Below are 25313 nucleotides of genomic sequence, written 5' to 3'. Positions count from 1 at the left end.
TAGCTGCGGGACATGGATCGTGCCGGCCATAGCTCTAGCGAGGGCACGGGTTGATGTATTCGATGCGAGTACGAGGAAAGGCGGTCCGGCTGGAGTTGTGGGTGCTGGGATTCGAATGCCCCCTGGTATGATTAGAGCGCCTGTGGCTGACGCCAGGGCTGAAAGAGGAGATGATGAGAGTGGGAAGGGGCTTTTATGAGCGTAATTGAAAATAGGCACTCCGAATATGCTTGATGAACACCTTGAGATAGATAGACGACTAGATACCCTTTTGAATTGAAGTATAATGGAAAATGAATGTCATACGCAGTGCTCCATAAGTCAAACTAGTACTCTGTAAAGTAGACTTCTTAATATACTGGCTGAAACACGCCACCTGTCATGGAACTTAATGGTTATGACAGATCTGTCTTTGGCACAGAAGGGAACGTCGAGGGGTTCTGCAGACGTTGACGATCTCTCTTAGACTTCTCAATAGCCTTCAGTCTATCAACCCGCATTTGGTAGAAGTTCCTGCAGAGGCGGTCAGTATGTAACTAGTAGTTATACATACGTCCAAGGGGCGTTTAACGTCACACATACTTGTGGAGTGAGTATATTCGAGGCATGTCATCCGTGCTATCATTCACAGGGCTAGCTGCATTCTGTATAGATTTGATCTATTATCCTGTAGGTTAGAAGTGGCTTTTTACCCGTGGGGTACGGAGGAAAAGGGGCCCACAGACCTTGTCGTCTTTCTCTTTCTCATCTTTCTTACTTTCTTCTTCGTCGTCGGCCTTCTTCTTGTCATCTGTCTTTTCACTATCCTTCTGCTTGTCCTTTTCCTTCTCCTTTTCCCTCTTCTTCCGCTGCTTTTCCTCGTACTCTTTCTTCACCTTCTCTATCTCCCGGTCCATTTCCTCTTTTCTCTTCTTCGCCGCAATTTCCTCCTCATCTACAAGAGGGGAGCAAAAACCCTTATCTTTTAGATGGATTGGGCAGACGTAAAAAAAGTCCTACTTTAGTCTTAACATATATTTCATTATTGCGGACTTGTGTTCACAGACACCGGCCTGGCCTTAAGTGTACCGAGAGATGTAAAAGCAACTGACCTTACTGTCAGGTGTAACTAATACACTGGTCGATGGCTTGTAGCATATCAGGCATGATTTGGCACCGGTATCCGCAACCCGGCGGAGGTGCCATCTGTTTTGTAAAAGCTGGGCCATCCTTGGGCTTATAACGAGAGCATTATATGGGGTACACGGTACAGGTCCTCAGAACTATCAAATAGAGCCAGTATCGTGTGCTCTAGAATGGTTCTCGGGGTGTTGTTTAAGTAGCTGCCTAGATTGTAAGTCCAGTTATGTTGTAATGTGAAAGGCGAGGCCCATCAATGGTCGACCATGTGATCTGTTGGGCTCCACGCTTAGACTCCAAGGGGGTTAACTACTTCGATACCAATGCATGCCAACACTGAGTATTCATGGATGTTTGAAGAGTCAACAGCCCGTCATAATAATATATACATACATTCTATTACTAGCCAAGCTAGGACAGACGATTAACTAACTAATAGCTACACCAATCCAAGGCTGCGCAGAATGTAGATTAGCCTCCCAAAGGATCTATCCTAGACGTTAACTAAATCACTCTGTCGCGCCCTCTTTATAGGTGATGGCAACATTGTCCGGCGAGGGCAAACTAGCATTCATATTCTCGACATTCCTTCGCGCTTCCACCCAGATCATGAATTCATCATAGGTCTGTGGCCAAACTTCGTGTTGTCCCTCAACCAAGAAGGTGTAGTTGAAGGTTCCAGTGGGATTGCTAGTTCCATGGTCAATGTTCCTGGCGGTTGTGTCAACCCGAACTTGAACTCTGGTGAACTTTTGTCCGGCTGAGGAAGTCGAAGGCGAGTCCTGAGTATACGATACTACGGCATTAAGGTACGAAACGCAGCCAACTGGGACCGGGTTGTCGAAGGTACTGGGCTCAAGGCATAGGAAAGTAGGTCTGCTGTGTGAGAATGAGGCAGCGCAACAGTAAGCCAGTTCGAACGTTTGCTTGAGAAGGTACCCTCCGAAGATCATGAAGTTATGTCGGTTGCGATCATAAGGCTGCATGATCTGGGCGGCTGAGAGCCTTGTGTCCTTCATGTTCGTAGCAGATACGCCAGATAGCTCAGGAGGTATTTCACGGCCTAAAGCGCGTTAGGGACGACACTGATGTAGGGGCCGCAACTGTAACTGAATAATAATAATAATTTATCCATACCTGCTCTCTTCGTCCACATTGCATGGATAAGGTCACTCTCTTCGTCATTGGGAGTCTGGGTCTTCAGGCTTCTCTGTCTAAGGTCCTTTTTGGCATTATAATTATGCTCTCCCTTCTCGAACAGCCGACGCTCTTCAGCCGTTTCAACCAGGAGCGGCGCAACAGAGGCTGGTCTAATGATACATTAGCGATAATTCCTCCAAACTCGGCAGTAACAGGCGGAAACAACTCACTTCTTAGTCTTTGGATCCAAAGCCACCATTGTAAAGGCGCAAGTAATTAGAACATCTTCAGCCCTCACCACTTCACCTTCAGCCGGCGCTTTGGCAACCTGTAGAGATACTTCCATACTTGATCGGCCAGTAGAATAAGTAACTTGGCCACTCAATTCCAGGTCACAAATTTCTTTCAATGGGTTCTCAATCGTGATCCTGTCAACTGCTGCAGTAACGAGAGCGACATCATCACCGGCATGTCGGTAACTGACAACGCCGGCAAGCGCATCCAGGTCCATCAGCAACGAGCCCAGTCTGCATTATGTTAGCTGTTGTTCCATTGAAAATCATTCCCATATAGCATATATTTGATGAATTACCTGATCTGTCCAGTTGCGTTGACATACTCGTCCAGAAGCCACGGATCTTTACCAAGGGGCAATATCTAATATCCCCATCAGTTTAAGCAATAAAAATACACAAATGCGGTATACAAAATACTAACCGATCGATAGTAGCTGTCCTTCATTCTCTTCGGGGTCATGTTACTGGCCTGCACTGGTCCCCCCGTCCTGGCCTTATCAGAGGCACCTGTGGTCAGACCCGCGCCCTTCTCCTCACGACTCTTAGTCAGTGCCTCAATGTATGGCATCTTGACTCTGGCTTCCGTCCATGCTGGATGAAACGTCTGCCTGGGTAGTGTGGAATGAAGCCCCCTTGACTGGATATCTGGACACGACGTTGCCTGAAGGCAGCTTCGCCGGGTCCCCCAATTGAAACATGACGGAAGGCTTCTCCTTGAGACTGATGCTACCAACGAGGATACTGGATGGTAAGTGTGAGGAAGCATGGTTATTCTGCGGGATATCGAGGATTATCCGAGTATGTTTCCAATCTCAAGTTTACTAAGATGCAAGGGATGTAGTCGGAGATTTGGCGATGGCGCTAACTAGCCACTTAGTAACGAATTACCTGGGTTCAGCAGCAAGGGACAGCTCCTTAAATACGGCTGGGGTGCGCAAACAACAGTCTCGAGAAGTGGATACCAGAATTCGAAACACGGGATATAAGATGAACAGGTGAATAAAGAGCTGCCTTTATTGTACTATGAATTTACGGGATACAACATGATCTATTCCGTCACAGTGCTCCGGGGTGTATATATATATATATATGATGGCGGCTGCAAGAATTAAATCAGATATTTGACTTAAAAAAACGAGCAGAGAAACGCCATGACAAGTATGCTAACTAGACTAGATGTTTAAAAGACAGTAACGAATGAAACGCTCAGTGCGCTGATAACACCGGGGCAACGTAAATGGCACACAAAAAGACAAACGACCAGGCAAAACTATTCAGACTGTAGTCAAGTTCTTAAAAAAGACTCCAAGAAACGCCGGTGGAATGCAATGGGTAAGGGTATGATAGCGAGGGACAACAAGCAATAGGCGGTAGACGCAACCATGCTATAGTGGCTTAGCCATTAATAAGCCAAAGGGAAGGGACGATAAGGGATCAGGTAGAGAAGTGCAGATGGCAATGGTGATTAAAAGAGTATAAGTCGTTGAAAGTGAAAATCATAGCGTGTATGCAGAGTAGGCGGCGTAGATGATAGTTTCAGCACTGCAACAGCGTGCTTCAACTCCAGAGTGAAGAGCCAATGGCGAAGAAAACAGCTAGTGTGAGCCATGTTGGCGTCAAAACACTTGAGGAAGAATTGGGAGAGCTGGTTGCTCCATTGGTAGCCTCGCCATTAGTAGTCGAATCAGAACCAGATTCAGCTGGTAATCCAGGGGAGCCACCAGAAGGAGCCTTGTTGGAGGTAGGATCTATATGTAGCATTAGAACAGATATAGTTTTCTGACAATGGATAGCGTGGAGTAAGAACATACCTGGAGAAGGGGTGGAAGATGGTGGATTCTTAGTCCCCGCATATTTCCTTGCTGCTAGTCCGACTCGGTTCTTATCAAAGTCAAAAACAGAATAAACGTTCTTCAAAAAGACATCACCAACGAGCCACTGTTTAGGCCCTAGTATCTGACGTCCCACGATAAGAGAGTTGCATGTTCCTTTCGTGGCTGTTTCATTCCCAACGTAGTCGTCAGGTTGAATGGTATACTCGACTCCGCCAATTGATAGTTTGATATCAACCTTGGTAGAGCACGGGAGTGTGTAGAATCCCGAACCCTTATCCGCCTGGGGTATCATGGAGTGAATCAAATCGGCATCAGCAGGAGGAAGTATAAGGAAGGATGTTCCAGTATCAATGATACCAGTTCTTCCCTTCAAGTTCAGAGACTTCCCATCCATGATCAAGTCATCCATTGCAATTTCCCATTGATAGCCGTTGGGAACGACATTTGAATATATCAGCTCGCCAGAAAATTTGCTCTTGTCGATGTCGCCAAATGTAATCTGACCATCTGTAGCACCCTCAGAGGCTCTTTGGAGATTAATACCGATGACATTGCTCTTGAGAAGTTTCTGCTGCATCAATAACTGCACGACCGTTGGGGTTTTCGCATTGGGATCCTGGGGCCCTATTCCTAGGATTCCGTCCATGGGGTAGTTCAAGAAATCATCCGAGGCTGTGGATGCAGATCCAAAAGGAGTGACTAACTCGAAACCTGCAAAGGACATGGTGTCATTGACAATGACTCCGGAAACTTTGCCGGTACCGTAAGTAACTCCCCATTTTTCGTCTGTAACCTTGATCGTCTTCGAGTCCTCTTTTCCAAACGTATTGTGTCTTCCACAAGCTTTGCTAGTGCAGTCTGATCCAAACACCCAGGTACCTGACGCACCGGTATCAATCAACATCCACATCTTCTGGCCCTCCGATCCGACTTTGACCTCGGAAAAGTATGAGAAATCGTACCCATCGTTATTGATACCGAGGGTATTTGGCGCGGTTGGCGGAGATGCAATTTGAGCTGGGTAGTTATTATCTCGACGATACTAGAAAGATTGACCAAATCTATTAGCAATTGACTCAACCGCATAGAGATTCTGAACGCAGGTTACTAACATTGCTGGGACCTCTCCTAATGTTTAGGGTTGTAGACCCCGTATGGGCATGTTTATATAGCCCGGGAAAGGTGAAGAAGCGTCTGCCAACGGAGCCGTGGTGCGATATAATACCCTTAGTGAAATCAGGCAACTTGATGGGATAGAACGCCAAAGTGCCTGTGAACTGTAAGGTGACTGCTGACAAAAGACATAGCCATAGGAACTGCATGATCCTTCGGGAGGGGTGTTCGGGATAATTAAATCAAGCGATCGCAGTTTCGGTTATCTCGTCATTGGCAAGAAATCTAACTATCGTAACGAATCCCAGGAAATTCCTCTATTTCCTTCTTTTCTCTCCCGTCTTTGGTAAATCTCCGAAGCTCCCAGGCCTTGGGAGTCTCTAATAAAATTGCAATCTATAAAGCAGCGGCTCTGCAGATAGGGGAAAAAAGGGCGGGATTCTAGGTCCAAGAATTTGGTGTCAGGGGGATAAAGCTCTCGAAACAGCGGATGAGGGAGCCGATAAAAGGGAAGCAGCAGAAGATATTCTTAAACAATGCAACGACTGAAAACGAAAATCAAAGAACAGTGAAAGGAGAAAAGCAAGGAGTGAATTGAGCCAGGATGACGAAAGCCCGCCCACATCGAGGCGGCAGATGATGCAGGTGCAGGAGTTGAAGTACTCTCCCCGTTTACGTTTCGCGAAGAATAGGAGGCGAGAGGGCGCAGAATAGACAAACTTGGCTTGCGGGCCAGATCGACACAAAAAAACGACCGCGGCAAGGGCCTGGAGCATTTTCGTTGGCTAGAAAGGAGTAGTGCGAACGCATGCAGCAATCAGGTGGAGTGAAAGCGTATGCAGGCCACGCTCCCTCGCCCATAGGTCATGGCCAGGAAAACCCCTGGCCCCTGCAGGGCGCCAAAGCAAACATGGCACTTCCGCTTCCGCAAGTTCTCTGTCTGGGGACAGTGTGAGACCCGGATGTTTGTTCGCGGAGAACCGCACGGGATGCACGGTTATCTCACTGGCGAATGCTGGGGAATCTTTTCCAACCATAAAAAAGAAAGGAGGCGAAGTTCGTTCTTCATGATAGGCGCTGAGTCAGCGATGATCCGGGGGCAACCAGGTTGATCTTGGTTAAAGTGAGCGGCTACACACACGGTGTGTATGTATATACAGCGAGGTTTGTCGGCAGGAGAGTGGTGGTTCTTTTGACAGACTGGGTCTGGGAGAACAGGCGAATTGCAAATCCAAGTTTCCTAGCCAGGAAATATTCATTCCAAAAAAAATAGTACATATATACATGCAGGCGCTAAAACAGATGGACATGAAAAGCAGTTTTGGGGGCTAAATGCAAGCAAAGCAATCAATAAAAGAAAGAGGACGATGAGATGGTCATCCTCATCGTACGGAGTACAGGGGATGGATAAGCTGCAGGCAGTTTGTTTGACAAGGAGCGACGCATTCAACCTTGTCGTGCGACCAATTAATTTATTTACCTTGAACGAGCATACTCTCCGTATAACAGGTTGCAAGGCATTCTTGTAACCCTACGGGTCCAGCGTGCTCGGTGTTTGGTTGCTTTTCAACGGACGTTGGTTGCTTCCAGTGGAAAGAGTCTAGATGGGGCCAAGTGGAATTGAGGAGACAAGTCAGAATGACCGGGGTGTTTGCTTGGTTCTTTGCCTTCGTAGGCTGTAGCCGCGCGATTTGAAACACCGGAACGTCCGTCCAAGAGAAGGATATCTTGCAGCTGAGAGATAGATCCGATTCCAGATGTTTATCGAACCACCCAAAACTGAGCTGTGGTCTGCGCATACGAAACATTCAGCCTGTGATCTGAGAGTGGATTCCCGCCTAGCAAGCCATAGCCATACGGGGAAGAGTCCGTCTTCTCTGCTTCGGTTCACATATGTCCCTCCACGCGTCATCAAACACTGTCTTCTTCTTACCCACATGGCTGTCAAGAAGCTTCAGATCTCGAACAACCTCCATACTACCTGTGCCCAATGAGATAGTCTTGCCCATGATGATACACTCTGACACTCCTTGGACAGTGTCACGTCTGCCCGCACCACCCGCATCAAAGAGATGGTCCGCAGTCTTCTCAAAACTCGCCAACTGAAGAACTGAATCGCGAATCTTAGCCAGCCCGAAACGGGTAATTCCAAGCACCTCGCCTTTATATGTCATAACATCTGCAAGGAGTTGCATATGCCGAGGATCAATCGCCATGCCCGACATGACAGAGCTGATTTCGTCGATAATCGTCGTTCGCGCTGCCTCGATACCAAGAACGTCCCGCATCTCCATGACGTGGTTGGTGCGGGTACGGTGGCCCTCAATGCCATCAGTCGTCATGCATGCCCGGAGGCCATATCCTTCAACCAAAAGAATGTTAGTGGCAACTTTTTCTCCGACACGAATCACTGCTCGGGTGCAGTCCGGATAGCCGAACACTTGGATGTTCGGCAGAATTCGCCTCAAATAGTTGATTCGAATGTATGGGTCTGAGCCTGTGATCTTTTGCTCAGAGACCGAAACACCTGCCATTGAGGCACCTTCATCCACGTAGATGTGGATATGCGAGTTGAAGGACCGGAAAGTCAGGTCAGCGGCTTTGAACGCTTTGTGCTTCTTAATGGCAAGTAAAATTTGCCGTAGCGTCAACTCAAGCTGCAACTTTTTGATCGTTGAGAAGTCAACCTTGATGTTGATAAAAGAGGATGTCTGAGAGCGGTTTTCTTCAATATAGTAGACAATATCCTTGAGGAAAAGTTTCTCAACTCGGCCTTTGACGATCTCAGCAATACGCATGTCCGTCTTGTTCACAAGCTCGCAAGTGATGATCGGCGTACTGATCTCTTTTGATGCGTTGATAATTTCCTTGATACGCGGAACACCTTGGGTAATACTCATACCAGCAACACCAGCGAAATGGAAAGTTTTCAGTGTCATTTGTGTTCCAGGTTCTCCAATCGATTGTGCACCAATGGCTCCTATACTGTGGCCGGGCTCGACATGTGCACGCATATACTTATCCAAACACGAAGTGATGAAAGCCTTGAGTGTTCTAGCGGAAATTTTGCTAGTATGCGTAAACGCCATCTGCTCTTTGCCTTCTTCATTATCGCTAGGTCTAAGTTGTGCAGCCTTCGCTGCCACATACTCTTCAATCGAACTTAAGAAGTCACGGTTGCTTTCCCACTGGTCGGTAGCGAAGTCGTTTTCAGCTTTATAAGAGAGCGTGTTTCCGAGTAGATCGTACCGAACCAATTTCTTGCGCTCAGGAGCTATAAGTTCTTCACATAGGGCCAATATTTCATCTGCAGATAGGCCCTTCTCATCTTTGTCGTATGTAGTACTCTCTGCATGCGTAAAGGTACGGTCGAAGTGAACGGGTTTAGCTGAAGCTTCCATATTGACAGGGTCCAACTGATCATCTCCATACTGAAACTGGATGATGAATGAAGACGAATCCCGGACAGTATTGTCGTATCGAGTAGATAGATCCTCGAGAGATTTCATAAGTCTTCGAGACATATAGCCTGTTTCTGCAGTCTTAACGGCGGTATCAATCAAACCCTCACGACCAGACATAGCGTGGAAAAGAAATTCGGTAGGAGTAAGTCCAGAGAAGAAACTATTTCGTACAAAACCCTTTGCAAGAGCATGCTGGGAATGGCGGGCAAAATGTGGTAGGGTACGGTCCTGGAAACCTTTGGAGACACGAGCGTTCTCAATGGATTGTTGTCCGACGACAGCTACCATCTGAGACACGTTGATATTGGATCCCTTGGAGCCGCATGTTGCCATAATAAGGGGCGCGTTGTGCTTGCTTAGTTCTGAAATACAGTATTCACCAGCTTGCTGACGAACTTTGTTAAGGATACCGGTGATTTCGTTCTCTGCCGTTTGGCGGCTATCCGATTTACCCATCTGGGGTTTCTCTTTACTAGCAGCTGTGATTAGATCATCACATTGCTGGAAAGCAGTGTTTATCAAGGTATCTTTTAGCTTGACTAGGCTTTCTCCTGGATATACGTCAGTGATACCAATTGAGAAGCCCTTATTTGTCAACCACCTGGCAGAGAGTTTCGACAGCCTGTTCATGGCTTCTGCTGCAGCTGCGTACCCAAAATCTCTTTGGATGACGAAGAAGATATTATCCTTCTTTCCAGCTCCGATTGTTGATTTGTCTGCAACACCACACAACATTTCTGAATTGCGGATACAGAGCCATCCGTCATTCTCACATAGATCTCTCGGCTGACCCTTGACGAGCTTGAGTTGACGACATGCCGCATCAAGGTTGACTTTGACGGGGCAGTCTTTGTTTGGTCTCATGAGAACGCTGAACACCTGCTTGCCGGTCCAGAGCATTTGCGGCTTAATAGTTGCTGGGGGTGGGAGCTCGAATCGGGTGCTGGAGTCAAGCATGGATAGACATATTTGAGTAAATGTTTTTCTATCAAAGAAATTATCCTTACTACTGAGCAGATAGGCAGCAGTAATGAAATCCTGGATAGCAGCAATAATTGGCTCTCCGTTCTTGGGTGTGGCCAGGTTGCTTTTAACTCCCATAAGTTCCATAGCTTCAGCCCTTGCTTCTTCAGTTTGCGGAACATGCAAGTTCATCTCATCACCGTCGAAATCGGCGTTGTAGGGGTTGCAAACACACTCATTCAACCGGAACGTCCTATGAGGTCGGACTTTGACAAAATGTGAAAGGATACTCAGTTTGTGAAGGGATGGCTGACGATTGAACAGAACAATATCCCCATCTTCTAAATGCCGCTCAACTATATCACCTTCCCGGAGCTGGTTTGCTATCATGTTCAGGTTGCCATACTTTAGAAAGAGCCTGAATGAGTTGCCTTCTTTTATCAGATAGTTTGCCCCAGGCCAAGTTTTTGTACCATTCCGTATACACTGACGTAGCTTTTCTTTGTTATATCTTGTTACTCGCTCTGGATAGGTCATGTTCATGGCAACCAGCTGAGGAACGGCAACTTCGTCAATGCGCAAATTAGGATCTGGTGAGATGACAGTTCGTCCAGAAAAATCAACACGCTTTCCCGATAAGTTTCCTCTGAATCGCCCCTGTTTGCCCTTTAACCTTTGACACAACCCTCGAATGGTCTTTTTGGAATCCGTGTTCTGTAAGCCAGGGATATCACTGTTGATGTACACTGCAATCTGAAGTTGCATGTAGTCCCAGCATTCGATAATGGTCTGGACAGGTGCCCCTTTATCCAGAGCCATTTTCAAATTTAGATTGCTCTGGACAATGTCTCCCAGTTTTGCGGTCAGGTCGTCTTCCGTACTAGCTCCCTCTTGGCCGACGGATGGCCGAATAGGAACCGGGGGAGCAGGAATAAACTGCCAAAGGAAATATTCCGGCCGAGCTCCGTCCACATTCAAACTAAGCAATTCGCAATCTTCATTGGAAATCCGACGAAACAGCTTCAGCACCCGAAGAGGATTTAGGTCATCGAAAACACGTCTGTAATGCTTCTCGATATCCGGGTTGGACTTTTTTGCTTCCTCAAAGGACCGGTCAAAGGCAAGCTTGCTGGGAGGAGGTATTTTCTTAGCCGAGAGGGAAGCGTTGAAGGCCCTGAACTTGTCATGAACGATCTTCAAAGCTCCGGTACTCGCTTTCTTGACAGTTCCGTTGATTGCATTGCAGTAATAGCATACCGGCGTCTTCCGGCACCTGACGTTAATGCGCTTATTTATCTGCATGCGTCTTAGATTATCCAACCCGGGTCGCCGTAGTTCTTTCAAATATGATCTTCTCTCGTCTTCTGGAAGCAAAATCTTGGAGCAATCCTATCCACACAATTGCAAATAGAATTAGCATGTCTTTCAACAACAAAGAGGAAATATCTGTCACTATGTTCCATCCTACCTTGCAAATATCCTGTAATATCTCGATAGTGCGCTTAAAGTATCCGACATGGAAAGCAGGAAGGACGAGTCGAACATATCCGAAGTGCCCGTTACATTCCTGTAGATCACCACCGCAGGTTTCGCAAGTATCTGACTTGTTAGATATACCAAGGCGAGGGTCCATAGGTCCATTTCGAGCGACCGCGCGATTATTATCGAGATCAAAAAGCTTTCTATCTGAGATTTCAACGTGCGCCTGGCTGATGATGTCCTGATTTGAACTGTACGGGCCATTGATTAGTTCATTTTCACGTAAAGAGAGCGCAGTATATATACACTTACAGGACACCGAAATTAATCTCTTTAATAACCTTGGGCACCCGGTCTATGACCTGGGCCTTGCCCGGGTCAACAGGCAGAGCATCTGTGGCCATCATCCTGAAGGCAACGGGCTAGCCCTAGCTTTTGTTTTCACGAACAAGCCAATGGCTTCAGGTCTCCGCTTGCTATCGTGCTCTGCATTCCATGAGTAAGTAAAGGGAGTATACGCTCCGTGATAACCAAGGAAAACAGCCACTGCAGCCGGCCGTTGCTGGTGTGATGTCCCTTCCGCCCCTCCTCGACTCATCGCGAGCTTCAAAACTTTTTTGATTATCACAGACACGTGACTTTATCTGACAGATGATCACGTGACTTTATCTTATCTGACGACGGACGAAACTACAACCTCATCTATCAAAAGCCGAAAAAGAAGAAGAAGACGACGACTAGAAGAGGGTGAGATGAACAAAAAAAAAAAAAGAAAGAAAGGAGGTACATCGTATAACTGGGTAGTCAGACATGGAGCTAATAATAATGGCTGCATGCCACAGCCAACAAGTTGTCTGTGATACGCATGCGATGGGGAAGCGAAACTATATCTGGTGTGATGTCCTTGTATCCCATCAGACCACTTTCAGACGACAGTCCAGCAGGAGGAGATGGAGGTGGCTGCGTCAACACGGCATAACCTCGAGGGATACCAGCCGTTTCATGCCCGTGCTGGTACCTTTGAAAGGTCCCGAAGGTGTTAGGACACTCTATTTCTCCATTTAACCAATCGGATTAGATCTGTATCTCTTCTTTGCCTGCATGGTGATATGTTGATTGGCGAGAAGTTACCCCATTCCATATTACTCCGAGCTAGCAATGCATGCAAGCGTATAGCAAGGATGGTGGTGAAATGATGGTGTGTTGCTTGGATCCTTCTCCTCATCCGCCCATTTCCTGCTCTTCCCTGCAGAGAGGGATGAACAAGCAATAAGGAGGAGAGAGAAAGAGCAGAGGCCTATGGATGGAGCAACGTCACGTCGTCCTCAAGGGCCGGGAAAAAGGAAGAAGACAAAGCTCATGCCCCGCAAAGCACACGAGTGTTTAGAGCCGTTACATTTGAGAAAGATGTTTTGTTTTTGTCTGTGCTCACGAGACACCAGTGTAGATGTACAACAAAGAGCCAGGTCAAAGAAAGTCGTTAATATAGTTAAAAAATAGTAGCTATGATAAATGGGAACGGGTAAGATATAGCGAATGAAAATGAGAAGATGGTCGCCTGGTAGCATATAAGACAAATGGAACATAGAAGGAAGTCATGCTCATCCCAAAACAGAAAACCGTGTAAGAAAAAAAAAAAAAAAAAAAAAAAAAAAAAATATGTCGGTTATTGGGATATACTACTCTGACTCGTCCCCTTGATGTCTTCTAGCATGCCCCTCCATAGGTCTCGGACGGCGCCGCCAACAGTCTCTTGACTGGAATCACTAGCTCTGGCCCCATCTCGGGACCTGCTAACGGCCTCCGTGAGGTTGAAAGGGTTGAAGTCCAATGCATGGTTATCTACAACTTCACTCATTGGGCTGGGTCCGTTGGAGCCCATGTCGTTGCTGACGGTGTAGATCTGAGGCTTCATCACACTAGCGCTGGCTGGGGCCATCTCGTAGTGAGTGAAGGAGTCTGGAGGGGTGGGGATACGAGGCATCGACTGGCTGGCGGAAGCAGACTCCATGAAGGTCGGCATATAGGCGAGGTCGACGGGGGAAGAGTCCTGGGGCGACCTGTTGGCCCGAGATGTGTTGAAGGGTCTGGACGAAGAAGACTGCTGCTGGCCAAAGGCGTGACGATCAATACGCCTCATTGCAATGCTGAATGCACGAGACTGGAGAACATCGTGGTTTGAGAGGCGGTCAACAAGCTGGAAGGGATGTTAGCAGGGCGACGGTCTATATTCTAGGGGAACGACGGAGCATGAGCAGGAGAAACGAGCTGAGCTGACCTCTGATTTACTTCCAGATGCACCGAGATTCCTCTTCTGGCACTCTGCTCTGAGGTCTGCCAGGGTTCTGGAGTGGTAGAGAGTGCTGGCGTCTGGTCCGGTAGCGACCTGGGCCGAGTAGGCGCCGGTGATGTGAAGAGAGCGGCGAGGTTGCTGGGACAGCGACCTGAGGGCCTTGAGAGAAGTCGAACGGGGAGCAGCCATGGCGAGACTAGTGGTTGATAGCTAGTTATGCGAAGTACGGTTGAAGACTCGGTGACCCGGGCAGCAATTGAGCACAGAGAGACAAGAGGTCGAAGAGACGAAGTTTGGCCAGCACGAGCAGAGAGGAACAGGGCGGATGTCAACTTATAGCTGCTGGCTGGCTGGCTGGCTGGCTGGCTAGAATGGCTGGCCGTCCCCCAAGGTCCAAGGTGTAGCTTCGTTATGTAAGGACGCTCCGGCTGCTTCGTCGTCTCTGCTGCAAGCGGCCCAGGGGAAAAAGCAATATTAGTTGAATAGTGAGTACTTCGGTATCCGTAGAGCTGACAGGCTAGTTAAAGGGGAGCGCAGTGGGAACAGCAGAAGCGGTGGCGAGTCTGTTCCTGCTAAGGCAGCGGTGGAAGCGGCCCTCCTTTATAGCTACGAGAGAACTCCGTACAGGCGCAGAGCCGACGGGACGCAGTTAGGGGGGAGACAGCCGACGCAGGGCAAGCGGCCAAGGGGGGCGAGATGTTGTTGAGCGCTGCTGGTTGTTGGGGAAAGCTATGTCAAACAGGCCTGGGCGTCGCCTGCTTATCCACCTTGCTTAGTGCTGAGTAGTGATTGTTATTCTTATTATTATTAGGTACGCCTTTCTCCACACGCCGGCAGGTCGGAGGGCTGGCCCAGCCACAGGGCCAGGGAGATGGCGGATGGCTAGGGACCGGCGGGTGGTGAGGGATGGGGACGGCGCAGTGAGGCGAGGGAGGTCAGAAGGGCCAAAGGGCGGTCGTCCCGGGAGAAGACCCAGGCACCAAGCGACTCCTCGAGTGGCCGGCGATGGATGGAGGCCTTGGGAGGTAATGGATGTACATATCTACGAAGTCTCCGAAAGCGACGGAAGCGCCCGAGGTTGCCGGCCAAAGGCGCATGACAGGGGAGGGAGTTTGTTCCTCCTCCGACCTCGGCAGCAATTGATCCATTATTTTACCTGTCCCTATTTACACTGGGTCTCGCGGTTGATGGTAGCTCGTCCTGCTGGCTGCTTGTGTACAGAGGAGATGGAGTACGGAGACCCGTGAAATGTCATTTGATAGCGAGTAGGCGTATCCACCTCGACTATGCAAGAGGATAGGGATAATACGGAGGACATGGTAAGAGAGTGTATACAGCAAGGGAAGAAATAAGGAAACATGATACGTCATCCTCACAGCTTCGATGAGCGCTTGCTGCGGGAAACGGATCTTGCATACGGATGAGAAGCCGACTCGGGCACCAGATGGTCAATGTCGGCAGTGTTGATGTACTGAGGGCCTGCTTGGTGGAGAGAAGTGATGCCGATGTTTCTCATGGCTCCCTCCAGCTCATCTCTCATGACTATACAGATAGTTATGATTAGTCGGGGAAGCGGAAGATTTACCTACTGGCCAAAAAGGTGGATGGAAGAAGAAGAAAATGTATGAAAACAAATAATACATACTGTCAATCAAGTGCTCGGCACCCTCCTGGCCGTAGTTTGATGCAAAGAGAAAGCTTCTTCCCATCCCGACGGCTGTTGCTCCCAGACAGATGGCCTTGAGGACATCTGTGCCCCGTCTGATTCCGGAGTCAATGTAAATCTCCATCCGGTCAAATACCTCGGGACATCTGCGGTGCAACTCGAGCAAGACGATGATTGAGGCTGGGCTGGTGTCCAGGTTTCTACCACCGTGGTTGCTCAGCATGATACCATCAATACCCGCTTCCATGGCCATCACGGCATCGTCTGCAGACTGCACACCCTTCAGCAACAACGGGAGATGTGTGTGCTGTCGCGCCCACTTCACGTCCTCCCATGTAAGCCCCGGGTCAATAAAGCCGGCCATCACTCGTCCTAGACCACCACCCTTCTTGTCGTTGTTGCCCTTCGCTGGAACCATAGGCAAGGTGAGGTTTTCATCTGCCTTGACCCGCTCATCGGCTTCCCGTTTACCGGGCCAGGCTGCGTCCACAGTGATGCATATAGCCTTGACCTGTGGGTTGGCAGAACACTCACGCAGCTGAGCAGCAGATTTAGCCCGGTCACGGTTGACGTACAGCTGGAAGATAAACTGTGTATCGGGTGCTGCGTCGCTGATTTCCTTCAGGGAGAAAGATGCATTATTCGAGATTCCCTGCATGATACCCCTTGACTGACATGCTCGTGCAATCCCCAATTCGCCATCAGGGTGAATCAGCTTCACCATTGCGCTAGGTGCGACAAAGAGCGGCATGCTCACGCTACACCCCAGGATGCTGGATTTTGTGTTGACCTCTCGCACATTGCGCATCACTCGCGGACGAAACCAAATCCGGTCAAAGGATGACTTGTTTGCATCGCGAGTGATTAAATCGTTGGCTGCACTTGAGTAAAAAGCCCATGTCTTTGCAGGGGCCGTCTTGGAGGCGACCAGTTGAAAGTCGTGTGCACTGATGAGGGTATGTAACGGCGGCTTTTCATTCTCTCCAGTAGGCTGATTAGCTGCCTGTGCAGGTCCCTTCGACCATTCAGCGTCAATAGTCGACTGGTCAAGAATCCCCTTTAGTTTATCAGTCGAAAGTCCCTTGCGGATGACACTAGGGGAGTGAACTGCCGAATAGGCCTGTGTGGCATCACGTCCAGCATATTTGAGAATAACTAGAAAGCAATCAGTAACCATTATCTATACATCCGGTGTAAAGCTACCATAAGTAAAAATTTTATATCTGCATATAATATGAAGAATAACAAGTGTAAAAAATAGAATAAGTCACTAACTTGATGGTCCGCCAGGATGCTCCTGGAGAAAGTCGGTAATATCCCAGACCTGATCGTTTACAACAATCCAACAATCAGAGGCTGTGTTGTGTTTGGCAATTGATTGCGATGATAGCAGCTTGGGTGTAGACATTTTTGCTGTCAAGCCAAGAGGTTGCCGAAAAATTTGCTTAGCCCTCGTTGAAATATGGCCCTCTCTCGTCTCTTTATGCAAAAGATGGACAGACAGTATTTCTCTCTCCCGAGCAAACCACAACGATCAATTGACTCAGTCGTGACGATAACGAAAACAGGCAGGCTGCTCTCGACAATGGGTCTCAAGATATGTAAAACAGCCAATGCAGGTTCAAAGCCGCTGATCGACGAGATTGAAGCAGTTCATATAAAAAGGCCGCAGGATTTATATCGTTAACTGATTTCGGCTCTTCCCCAGAAAACAAGACAAATCGTTAGCTGGACCCCGCCTTACCACCGTGATATTCAAAGGTGTTTATATTTGAACACAACATGGAGTTGAGACCGCTGTTTGTCGGGGGCAGCCCGTGGAGCTTGAAAATCATCGCGCCCCAGCCAGTCAGGGAAGGGATATATACCTGCTGAAACAAAATAAGCTCGGTCGACAGGGTTGGCTGGCCATCTTCTCGCATCGCCAATGAACTAGCCGGTGAGCTAGTATTATTATTACACTTATAGCCCGTTAGCCCATTGTTAATACTGGTACTATGGAGAGCATGCTTGTTGCTTCGTTTGCTCTTCTTTCTTTCAAGTTGCAGCGCTCCTTTTCTTGGTGGTGACCAGGAAATTACTGTGGGAAAGATATGAAGAGATGTCTAATCTCCAGTTTCGCAATTCGCTGTCTATATCTGGGGCGAAAATCAACCATGCTGTGGTATGATATTGAAAAGCCGACTGGCCAGTCGAATATGAAATCGCTTTCAGGCCGAAAAATGATTGGTTCGCTGTGGCGACGCCCTTTTGACTTGAAGCGCTTCCCTGAGGACGCCGTGCATGTCAGGAAGACCCGATGAGCAGAGCATGATAGCATGGCTACCCGTACGAGCCTTGTACCATCCACACAGCGACTAGCGTAATCATACTTAGTCAACACTCGTATCTCGAGAGAATTTCGCGTAAGATTGAATTGATGTCGTCGATATAAAGTGCATCCAGTTAAGGAGGGCGGATTTACAGTTGGCACGTGATATGTGAAGTTTGATCGGACTCCGCAGCCTTCCAGGAGTCACGACTTTTGGATAGAGACCTGTTACCAGGCCACTCTCCTTGCCGAAGCAGGACGTTCTTTATGTTTAAACGCAGCCTGGCGAAGGCTCTTCCTCAATCTATACCAACAGTCCCGAGATTTTGCTTTTCTGGCGGAAGTACGTTCAAAGCGAAATCCCTTGCCTTGTCAGACTGCCTGACAGTGACCAGTCCATTAATGATATCATGCATGAACAGCCCGATCTATCTCCTGTACCATTTGCGGGGGACGGCATAAATTTAATAAACGACCATTCATACCTGTAATAGACGTCCAATCAAACCGCCTTCGTCACTTGTCGGTGGCCACAGAAATGGGCGATTCGACCAAAGAACGAAAATACATTGATGTACGCATGCATGCATATACCCCTCCGAAGAGTGCTATTTCACATATTTTATACCCGTTGATAACACTGCTTCAAGGTTGGCCGGAATGCTAAAACGTTATTTACTGTCTGGAGAATTAGATCGGTATCAATCTTGGAGACCCTGTATTCAGGGGCAAGTACCACGGTAAAAATGTCCACGAGGATGATCTACAAGATATAATCGATCGAGCCGTTGAGGTTGGCTGCCGAAAGTTCATGATCACTGGCTCGGACTTGCATGAGTCTCGGCATGCCGTGGACCTAGCCCGGGAACACTGTATGCACCCACCCGTCTTTGTTACGTGTACATCTCCCTAAGCTCCGAGTTACTGGGCTGACAAACATTATGCAGCAGGACTATGCTACGCTACTGTTGGCGTACATCCGTGTTCCGCAAAACTCTTTGACTCCTACGCTGGAGGGCCAGAGAAGTATCTAGCCGAGATCAAGGCCCTGGCAATGTCAGCCAAGGAGTCAGGACATGCCGTTGCCTTTGGAGAGATTGGTCTAGACTACGATCGACTGTTCCTCTCCCCCAAGGATCAGCAGCTAAAGTATTTTGAGGCTCAACTTGAAGTAGCTGTGGAGGTGCAGCTGCCTCTTTTCTTGCACTCACGAGCAGCTAGCGAAGACTTTGAACGGTTGCTCTCTGCCCGGCTGCCACAGCTCCCTAAGGGAGGATTAGTGCATAGCTTCACTGGAACAATCGAGGAAATGCAACGACTTGTAGCTCTTGGGTTGGATCTCGGGGTTAACGGGTGTAGCTTGAAGACCGATGAGAACCTGGAAGTGGTCAAAGCCATGCCCTTGGATAGGATTCAGATTGAAACTGATGGGCCTTGGGTATCGCACCGCTCCTTCCTTTCTGCCTTCCGAGAGTTTTGTTATTTACTAAACCATCTTTGCTTTGTCTAGTGTGAAATCCGGCCATCTCACGCGAGCTACAGGCACGTCAAGTCTACGCTGCCTAAATCGTGCAAGAAAGAGAAATGGCAGAAGGGTTGCATGGTGAAAGGAAGAAACGAGCCGGTTGCGATTGTTCGTGTGGCCGAAGTGATTGCTGCGGTGAAAGGGATAACGGTGGACGAGGTTTGTGAAGCGTAAGTTGCCGACAACCCTGCTTGCCTTGCATCAAACTAAATCGTCGAATCTCGCTAACAAACGCTAACTTTGCTTCTAGTGCATGGAACAACTCGGTTCGCATGTTTGGACTTGGTGAAGTGGCCTGACTGCCGAATTAGAAAGCGATAGAATGCATAGACCGTTTCCCCGCCGTCTTTTTTTATTGTGCTGTTTATAAGTCCGCAGTATACTAGTTTATGTATGTCTGACCCGAAGGGGGGCGTCGGCGATAAGACCCATGCTGCAGGATCTCACTCAACCATGCAGATCGGCGTTCTCCAGGACCAGCGATCTGCACCCGATCCATGAAGAACAGCGCTGTTGTTGTACACGTAAAAGACACTTGTCGACGCAAGCCGCCGCTGTCCTGCTCAAGCTCGGCGGAGGCGACAACCTCCGTCTTCTTGCTCTCATCCCGGCCAAATGCCTCCCATCTTTTTTTTTTTTTTTGCTTCGTCTTTTGCCTGTCTTTTGCCTGTTGTGTTTTGCCTGTCGTTTTTGCCTGCCATGCTTTTGACTTTGGCTTCCTTTTTCTGCTGCTGCATAAGCAGAAGGCTTGGCAGGAGACACGTGGTCGGGCAGCCTATCGGAGCGGAACATCCACTTCCGCTCGATGATGTAATCGACTTTAATGCCTGCAAAGGCCAAAAAGAAAGAAAGGAAGAAAAAAAAAAGAAGCAGAGCAGAAGCAGGCATTTTCATCATCGGCTCCTGCACTGGGTGACAGGAAAGTAAAGGGAGTCGGCAGAGTCATCGACAAGCGAACTGCAGCGGCAGTGGCGGATAAACCGCTACACCCGCCGTCCGCCTGGATCGTAGCATCTCGAACCCTGGGTTCCCTTCCTCCTGCGCTTCCCGCCTGCTTTAAAACGCTTCTTTCTTCACCTTGCCCAAAAATCCCGTTCACCATGGATCTTTCACGCAAGACCAGTGCTTCTGACTGTCCCATCGGCGGATAAGCAGTAGGAAGTCTAAGAACAGACGGCCTTCGGGGCTGCTCCTTTGCTTCTCCCGACTGCTGTTCTCTTGGTCCGGCTTTATCCCAGCTCCTAAATATATCAACTATATCCATCTCACCTGCGTCTGGACCGACTGACCTTGAAGACATCTCTGTACATTTCATCCCCCCTCCCCTCCCCCCCCCAGAAAAAAAAAAATAAAATAAAAATAAAAAACGTGTTTCTCTTCTGTGGAGCCGACATCATTTTGTGAAGCCCATATACCCTCCCAGTACCAGGCGGTTCACTTGATTTTGTGTTTTTAAGGGGGTGCGTCCTGTGGTCGTCGTTTGCTGCCCTGCTGCTTCTTTTGCACGCATCTTACCTTCGGATAGCTAGCTTCATTCCAGATATCCCACGTAGGCTCTTTATTTTGGCATCGGTTTGGCCGCTGTAGTGACGACCAGTCTCGTGAATGCCAAAGCAAAAGGGAGAAGTCCTCCAACGCAAAGATCACTGTTGGAGCTTCTGTCGTCGAGCCTACTAAACAAGCCCTCCCCTTTTCGGCTTGGAGTCTCGTGACCGAGGAGGTCCCGTCCTCTCTCCCTCCCCTGGGAGAAACGAAAACACACACAACTCCTCTCTTCGTCCTCTCCCAACTTCTCCCCTCTCTCAGCCAGCACTCCCTCTTCCACGTCTCAAAAGCATACAACAATCCTTCTTCCTGCTTCAGCTTGTGTACCTCTGTTTACGGTGCACACTGTCTCAAGCTGAAAAGCAAAGCAGTCGAACAACGCGCAGTATTGCTCGATATGGGTGATAAACCTGCGCTTAAGGCGAACGGTGTTGAAGATTCAGCGTTGACAGTGATATCCAAAGATAATGGCAAGGCAAAATCAGGTATTTCTCTCTCTCCTTGCCTTTATCATTGTTGTTTTGGGTGATGGAGATCCCGGTGGATGGTTCCATGTAGCCCGTGAGAAGTTGTTACCTGCACTTCAAGGACTGGAGAGCATATGTTGCTTGGCTGCGAAGTCCTGCCTCTGATTGTCTCTAACCATTCTCTCTGTTGTTTCCAGAGCAAGAAGTTTATGGCTGCGGGTTTGAAAGCGGACCCAGCCGTCCACCAACCCCTCATGGCATTGGTATGCCAAACAACTTCGCGGAAGTTGTCAAGGGCATCTACAGAAGTAGCTTTCCGCTGCCCGTTCATCTCAGCAGTCTCGCACAGCTTAACTTGAAGACAATCGTGTAAGTACTCTGACTTTGCCTGCTCTCACGGAAAATAGGGGGATCTTTAAGCGTGGAGCTTGCTGACCACTTGGATCTAGCACCCTTGTTGATGAAGAGTGGTCCCCTGAATATTCGGCGTTTGTACGGGGTAATGGCATCACCTCTCGCATCATCCCTATACTAGCAAACAAGCAGCCCAATGTTTTCACCCCCTATAGTACTATTGTGGAAGTCTTGACCATCCTCCTTGATACCAGAAACCATCCTGTTATGGTTCATTGTAATAAAGGAAAGGTAAGTTTCTTCTGTTGATTTTGTTTTGACATTTCCTTTGGTATATGGCCTCAGTGACCTAACATAAGGTATCATGGAATATAGCATCGCACTGGATGCGTAATGGCCTGTTTCCGCAAAGCCCAAGGATGGACCTCTGTGGCTGCCATTGCAGAATACATCTATCACTCAGCTCCCAAGACTCGGACTCTGGACCGTAATTATATCCAAGAATTTGATGAAAGTACGGTAGCAGACCTCGTCAGAAGGACCGGTGCTCAAAAGTGGCTTCCAACCTTCCCACCCATCAAATATACCTTTGATAGCGAGGATGAAGAAAATCCTCATATGAACGGTAACGGTGCGAAGAAGTCAGAACTTGCAACTAGTGCACCTCCAGTTTCATTCTATGGAGCAAACGGACTTCGACATACCAACAGCCTTTGAGGCTGGGTTTTCCACACTTACTTTTCTTTCCTTGTCTTTGTAAGTCATGGCATCCGTCCACATATCTGATCTCTCCAAGTGTCGCGTACTAACATGCACCAGAGTCGATTTCAAACGAACGGAGTTCAAGTCGGAGCACCGGAGTTGGCATGTCTTGTGCAGGTCCCCAAAAATAGAGGTATCGGTGGGCAGAAACCCAGGATCAACCGGATAAGGAGCATTTTCTTCGTGTATCTTCTTATGTATCGGCGTTCGGACCTTTTCCTTGTCCTTTTTCTTTATGAAGGTCTTCGTTAATTTCTTGCTTTGCTCCACCTCACCAGCTGGCTGACCTTACTCCTCTCACACCTGCCAGGAAAACATGATGTTATGGTGTTTACTAGGCAGTCTTGTGGAGCAAAGCTCAAGATAATCTCCTGGTAGATACCCTTTCACCAACAGTGGAGAGATAAGTGGCCCAATAAAAGTTGAATAAGGTTGATATTTAAAAAGGACTGAAAAGGAGGACTGGGAGGCAGTGTGTGTGTTTTTCATTGATGTCTCTTCTTCTGACGTTGTTTATTTCCCTTTTTGTTCATTCCCCTTCACTGGACGACTAAGCGGGATCCTTATCGCCATGCGTGGATCTTCCTTTTGCCCCTACTCCTTTTCTTTGCTTCACACCCCCACAGCTTTAGTGGTTTGTACCCATATGTTGGCGGTCATGTTTCCCTTCTGCTAGTTATCTTCTTTACCTTTGTACGACGGGATAGGGCTCATACAGGGCATTACTGGGATACGGGATCAAAGGGGTAATGGATGGGATCGGCGGGATGTTACTCAGTGCATTCATAAGGGCTGTCTGTTTCTATTGATACGTTTATCAACTCTGCTTGCATGCACAGTTACAAGCCTAGCAGATATTTATGATAATGTTCTAAGCCACATCCTCTTTCATTTAACTGTAAAAATAGGTTACAACAGAGACTAGAGTTCTGGTATGAAGGAGGTAGATGGTTTATAGCAACATCATCTCAACATCACTGCTATCTAATCTAGGAAGGGTATCTAACTCCTCGCTCCTGTCAGTGTCATCAGTACAAGGGCTCCCCTGGCTCGCTGATAAAGGCAAAATAATGGGAGATGAGGATTGAAGAATCTCCATTGTTGGGTCATTTCCTGCTCCTGGGTCCATTGGTATTCCAGTATCGCAGTCGTGTTCTTCTCCTGGCCGCTCAAGTATAGGACCTATATCTACTTCTGCTAGTAAGCACGGAGATGAGGACAAGATACCATCTTGATCAAGCATCATTCCGGCTATCTCTGGTGTAGTTATGAACCGGAAACCATCATTATTGATAATAGATTCTGATAGAGAAGGCGATTTGTACCATTCTTCTTGTTCCTCAGAGTATGCTTCATCGGTTAACAGGATATCATCTTCCTCGTCTTCAAATATATGCCAATCGGAGTCAGGGCAGCCACTGATAGCAACAGGAGCTTCTACTGAGTCGGCCTTTCGTAAAGTGTTTGCCGGGCAACCCAATATTCCCTGCTGCTTTGATGCAGCAGTTGCAAAGAGATGACTTCTTCTTGCTTTCTTGTTGGCAGAATAGAGCGAATTCTGGGTTTGAACCCATAGTATATATCGTAACATGTCCCTTATGCCTGACGATGCTGGAGCCGTACGAAATCCTGCTGTGTAACTTTTGAATCTATAAATATCACAGATCTTGGAAGTCGTTGATTCACATCTCTTAGAATCCATGCTCCTTATTATTGAGGCCATTCCCTTGATTACCAGTGGCACAAAAGAAAGTCGTTGAAACATAGCCTAGGGAAAAGGAGTATGAATAATCCTTTCTCTGCTTTCATTAGGAAAAACCAACCACTTACTATCTTGTATCCCGGGCTGAAAATAACTGGAGACAACTCTGCCAGGCTAATTTGGTGCCCATTCGACGGCATACTTCGTACAGACCTAGTATCAGACGAGGGTATATTTAGGAGATTGAGGAGCCCAGCATTTAATAGGGAGATAATTGACCGTATATGGCTGATATTGTGACTGCCAGAAACCGGGCTTTCATGCGTGGACGATTCGTAATTTGAATTGCCGGAGAAGCACGTAGAGGTCGATTCTTGACTGGAAAAGGGAGTGGAATCATCCAATGATTCCCACCCGTCTGAGTCGGACAGCAACACGTTGAGAGGTCCATTGTAGTTGTCACCACTTTCTGGTAACAGTACCGGAGAACTGGAGCCGTTCGAGAAGACAAGCTGAATGTTGATATCATGAACAAAGATTGTAGGTATCTCTGCGGGTGGTTGTATATGCGGGTTCCCGTCAAGCAATGCGCTAAGTGACGTTGGAATTTTATTTAGTTCACAGCTAGTAGCTTGATCCCTGGTTGGCCTAGCCTGTAGAGTTATATTGAGAGTGTTTGTTTCATTTTGGTGAATTTTTCCATCCTGCGTAGCATCGAGGCCATAGACAGACCATACCTAAGCAGGTTAGGATGGGTTCAACATATACAGGTTGTAGAAAGCATACCGATGGCAGAGTTAGTAGTTCTGAAATAGTCCGTAGTGTGCCTGGTATAGATACTTTAGTTGCCAGGAGGGTTTGTATTTTAACTGATATGTTAATTTGTATCGTGGAGTTGGAACCCCAGGAAGCCCAAACGTCTTGCCTTCGGAGATTTTCTATAGATAGCTCTTCTAAACATGGTGAGTCATTGGGTTGTGCAATTTGAACGGAGCTGGATATATATAGTTGGATTTCATGATCTTTTTGCATATGGATGGTTGACCCTAGGTCAATACTTTTGTAGAGCATGATGCCATTCGATTCGAGTATTACCTTGAAATCAATAGAGAACGGTGGTTAGCACATAGCCTGGTAAATGCTTTACTATGTGGAGGGAACAGAATGTTGATGGTATTCGATTGCATGTCGAAAGTTGGAAGCGAAGGAAGGATACATCTGCACCCCAAAGTGGAAATATTGAACGTCTTCCTTTCGCACAACGCAAAAAGGCCTTCCA

At 47.9% G+C, this 25313-nt stretch overlaps 9 protein-coding genes across 9 annotated transcripts; 2 read left to right on the top strand and 7 right to left on the bottom strand.

Annotated features, from left to right (window-relative positions):
* Positions 1-395: 395 nt before the first annotated feature.
* ARB_01621 (uncharacterized protein) lies at positions 396-1208 on the bottom strand (the record flags this gene model as incomplete). The annotated part of the gene is made up of 4 exons (XM_003012067.1): positions 396-513; positions 583-644; positions 726-934; positions 1097-1208. 4 exons carry the CDS (start codon positions 1206-1208, stop codon positions 396-398), a joined length of 501 nt encoding a protein of 166 aa, XP_003012113.1.
* A 420-nt stretch (positions 1209-1628) lies between these two features.
* ARB_01620 (uncharacterized protein) lies at positions 1629-2770 on the bottom strand (the record flags this gene model as incomplete). The annotated part of the gene is made up of 3 exons (XM_003012066.1): positions 1629-2182; positions 2257-2429; positions 2490-2770. The coding sequence occupies 3 exons, from the start codon at positions 2768-2770 to the stop codon at positions 1629-1631; spliced, it is 1008 nt and encodes a 335-aa protein (XP_003012112.1).
* A 1342-nt stretch (positions 2771-4112) lies between these two features.
* Positions 4113-5712, bottom strand: ARB_01619 (aspartic-type endopeptidase (CtsD), putative; the record flags this gene model as incomplete). Its single annotated transcript, XM_003012065.1, has 2 exons — positions 4113-5432; positions 5503-5712. 2 exons carry the CDS (start codon positions 5710-5712, stop codon positions 4113-4115), a joined length of 1530 nt encoding a protein of 509 aa, XP_003012111.1.
* Positions 5713-7341: 1629 nt separating this feature from the next.
* Positions 7342-11816, bottom strand: ARB_01618 (uncharacterized protein; the record flags this gene model as incomplete). Its single annotated transcript, XM_003012064.1, has 3 exons — positions 7342-11319; positions 11399-11660; positions 11722-11816. The coding sequence occupies 3 exons, from the start codon at positions 11814-11816 to the stop codon at positions 7342-7344; spliced, it is 4335 nt and encodes a 1444-aa protein (XP_003012110.1).
* A 1259-nt stretch (positions 11817-13075) lies between these two features.
* Positions 13076-13891, bottom strand: ARB_01617 (uncharacterized protein; the record flags this gene model as incomplete). The annotated part of the gene is made up of 2 exons (XM_003012063.1): positions 13076-13606; positions 13688-13891. 2 exons carry the CDS (start codon positions 13889-13891, stop codon positions 13076-13078), a joined length of 735 nt encoding a protein of 244 aa, XP_003012109.1.
* Positions 13892-15074: 1183 nt separating this feature from the next.
* Positions 15075-16776, bottom strand: ARB_01616 (FMN dependent dehydrogenase, putative; the record flags this gene model as incomplete). The annotated part of the gene is made up of 3 exons (XM_003012062.1): positions 15075-15244; positions 15288-16523; positions 16644-16776. The coding sequence occupies 3 exons, from the start codon at positions 16774-16776 to the stop codon at positions 15075-15077; spliced, it is 1539 nt and encodes a 512-aa protein (XP_003012108.1).
* A 1441-nt stretch (positions 16777-18217) lies between these two features.
* On the top strand, positions 18218-19189 carry ARB_01615 (uncharacterized protein; the record flags this gene model as incomplete). Its single annotated transcript, XM_003012061.1, has 3 exons — positions 18218-18253; positions 18374-18551; positions 18627-19189. The coding sequence occupies 3 exons, from the start codon at positions 18218-18220 to the stop codon at positions 19187-19189; spliced, it is 777 nt and encodes a 258-aa protein (XP_003012107.1).
* A 1620-nt stretch (positions 19190-20809) lies between these two features.
* Positions 20810-22287, top strand: ARB_01614 (tyrosine phosphatase family protein; the record flags this gene model as incomplete). The annotated part of the gene is made up of 5 exons (XM_003012060.1): positions 20810-20852; positions 20887-21234; positions 21414-21585; positions 21666-21861; positions 21946-22287. The coding sequence occupies 5 exons, from the start codon at positions 20810-20812 to the stop codon at positions 22285-22287; spliced, it is 1101 nt and encodes a 366-aa protein (XP_003012106.1).
* Positions 22288-23284: 997 nt separating this feature from the next.
* ARB_01613 (uncharacterized protein) lies at positions 23285-25105 on the bottom strand (the record flags this gene model as incomplete). The annotated part of the gene is made up of 3 exons (XM_003012059.1): positions 23285-24100; positions 24163-24771; positions 24821-25105. 3 exons carry the CDS (start codon positions 25103-25105, stop codon positions 23285-23287), a joined length of 1710 nt encoding a protein of 569 aa, XP_003012105.1.
* Positions 25106-25313: the final 208 nt, after the last annotated feature.

This window comes from Trichophyton benhamiae, assembly GCF_000151125.1.
Source record: "Trichophyton benhamiae CBS 112371 chromosome Unknown contig01094.0, whole genome shotgun sequence".
Taxonomy (NCBI): domain Eukaryota; kingdom Fungi; phylum Ascomycota; class Eurotiomycetes; order Onygenales; family Arthrodermataceae; genus Trichophyton; species Trichophyton benhamiae.
The sequence above is the reverse complement of the archived record's forward strand: the minus strand, read 5'-3'. Positions and strand labels throughout refer to the sequence as shown.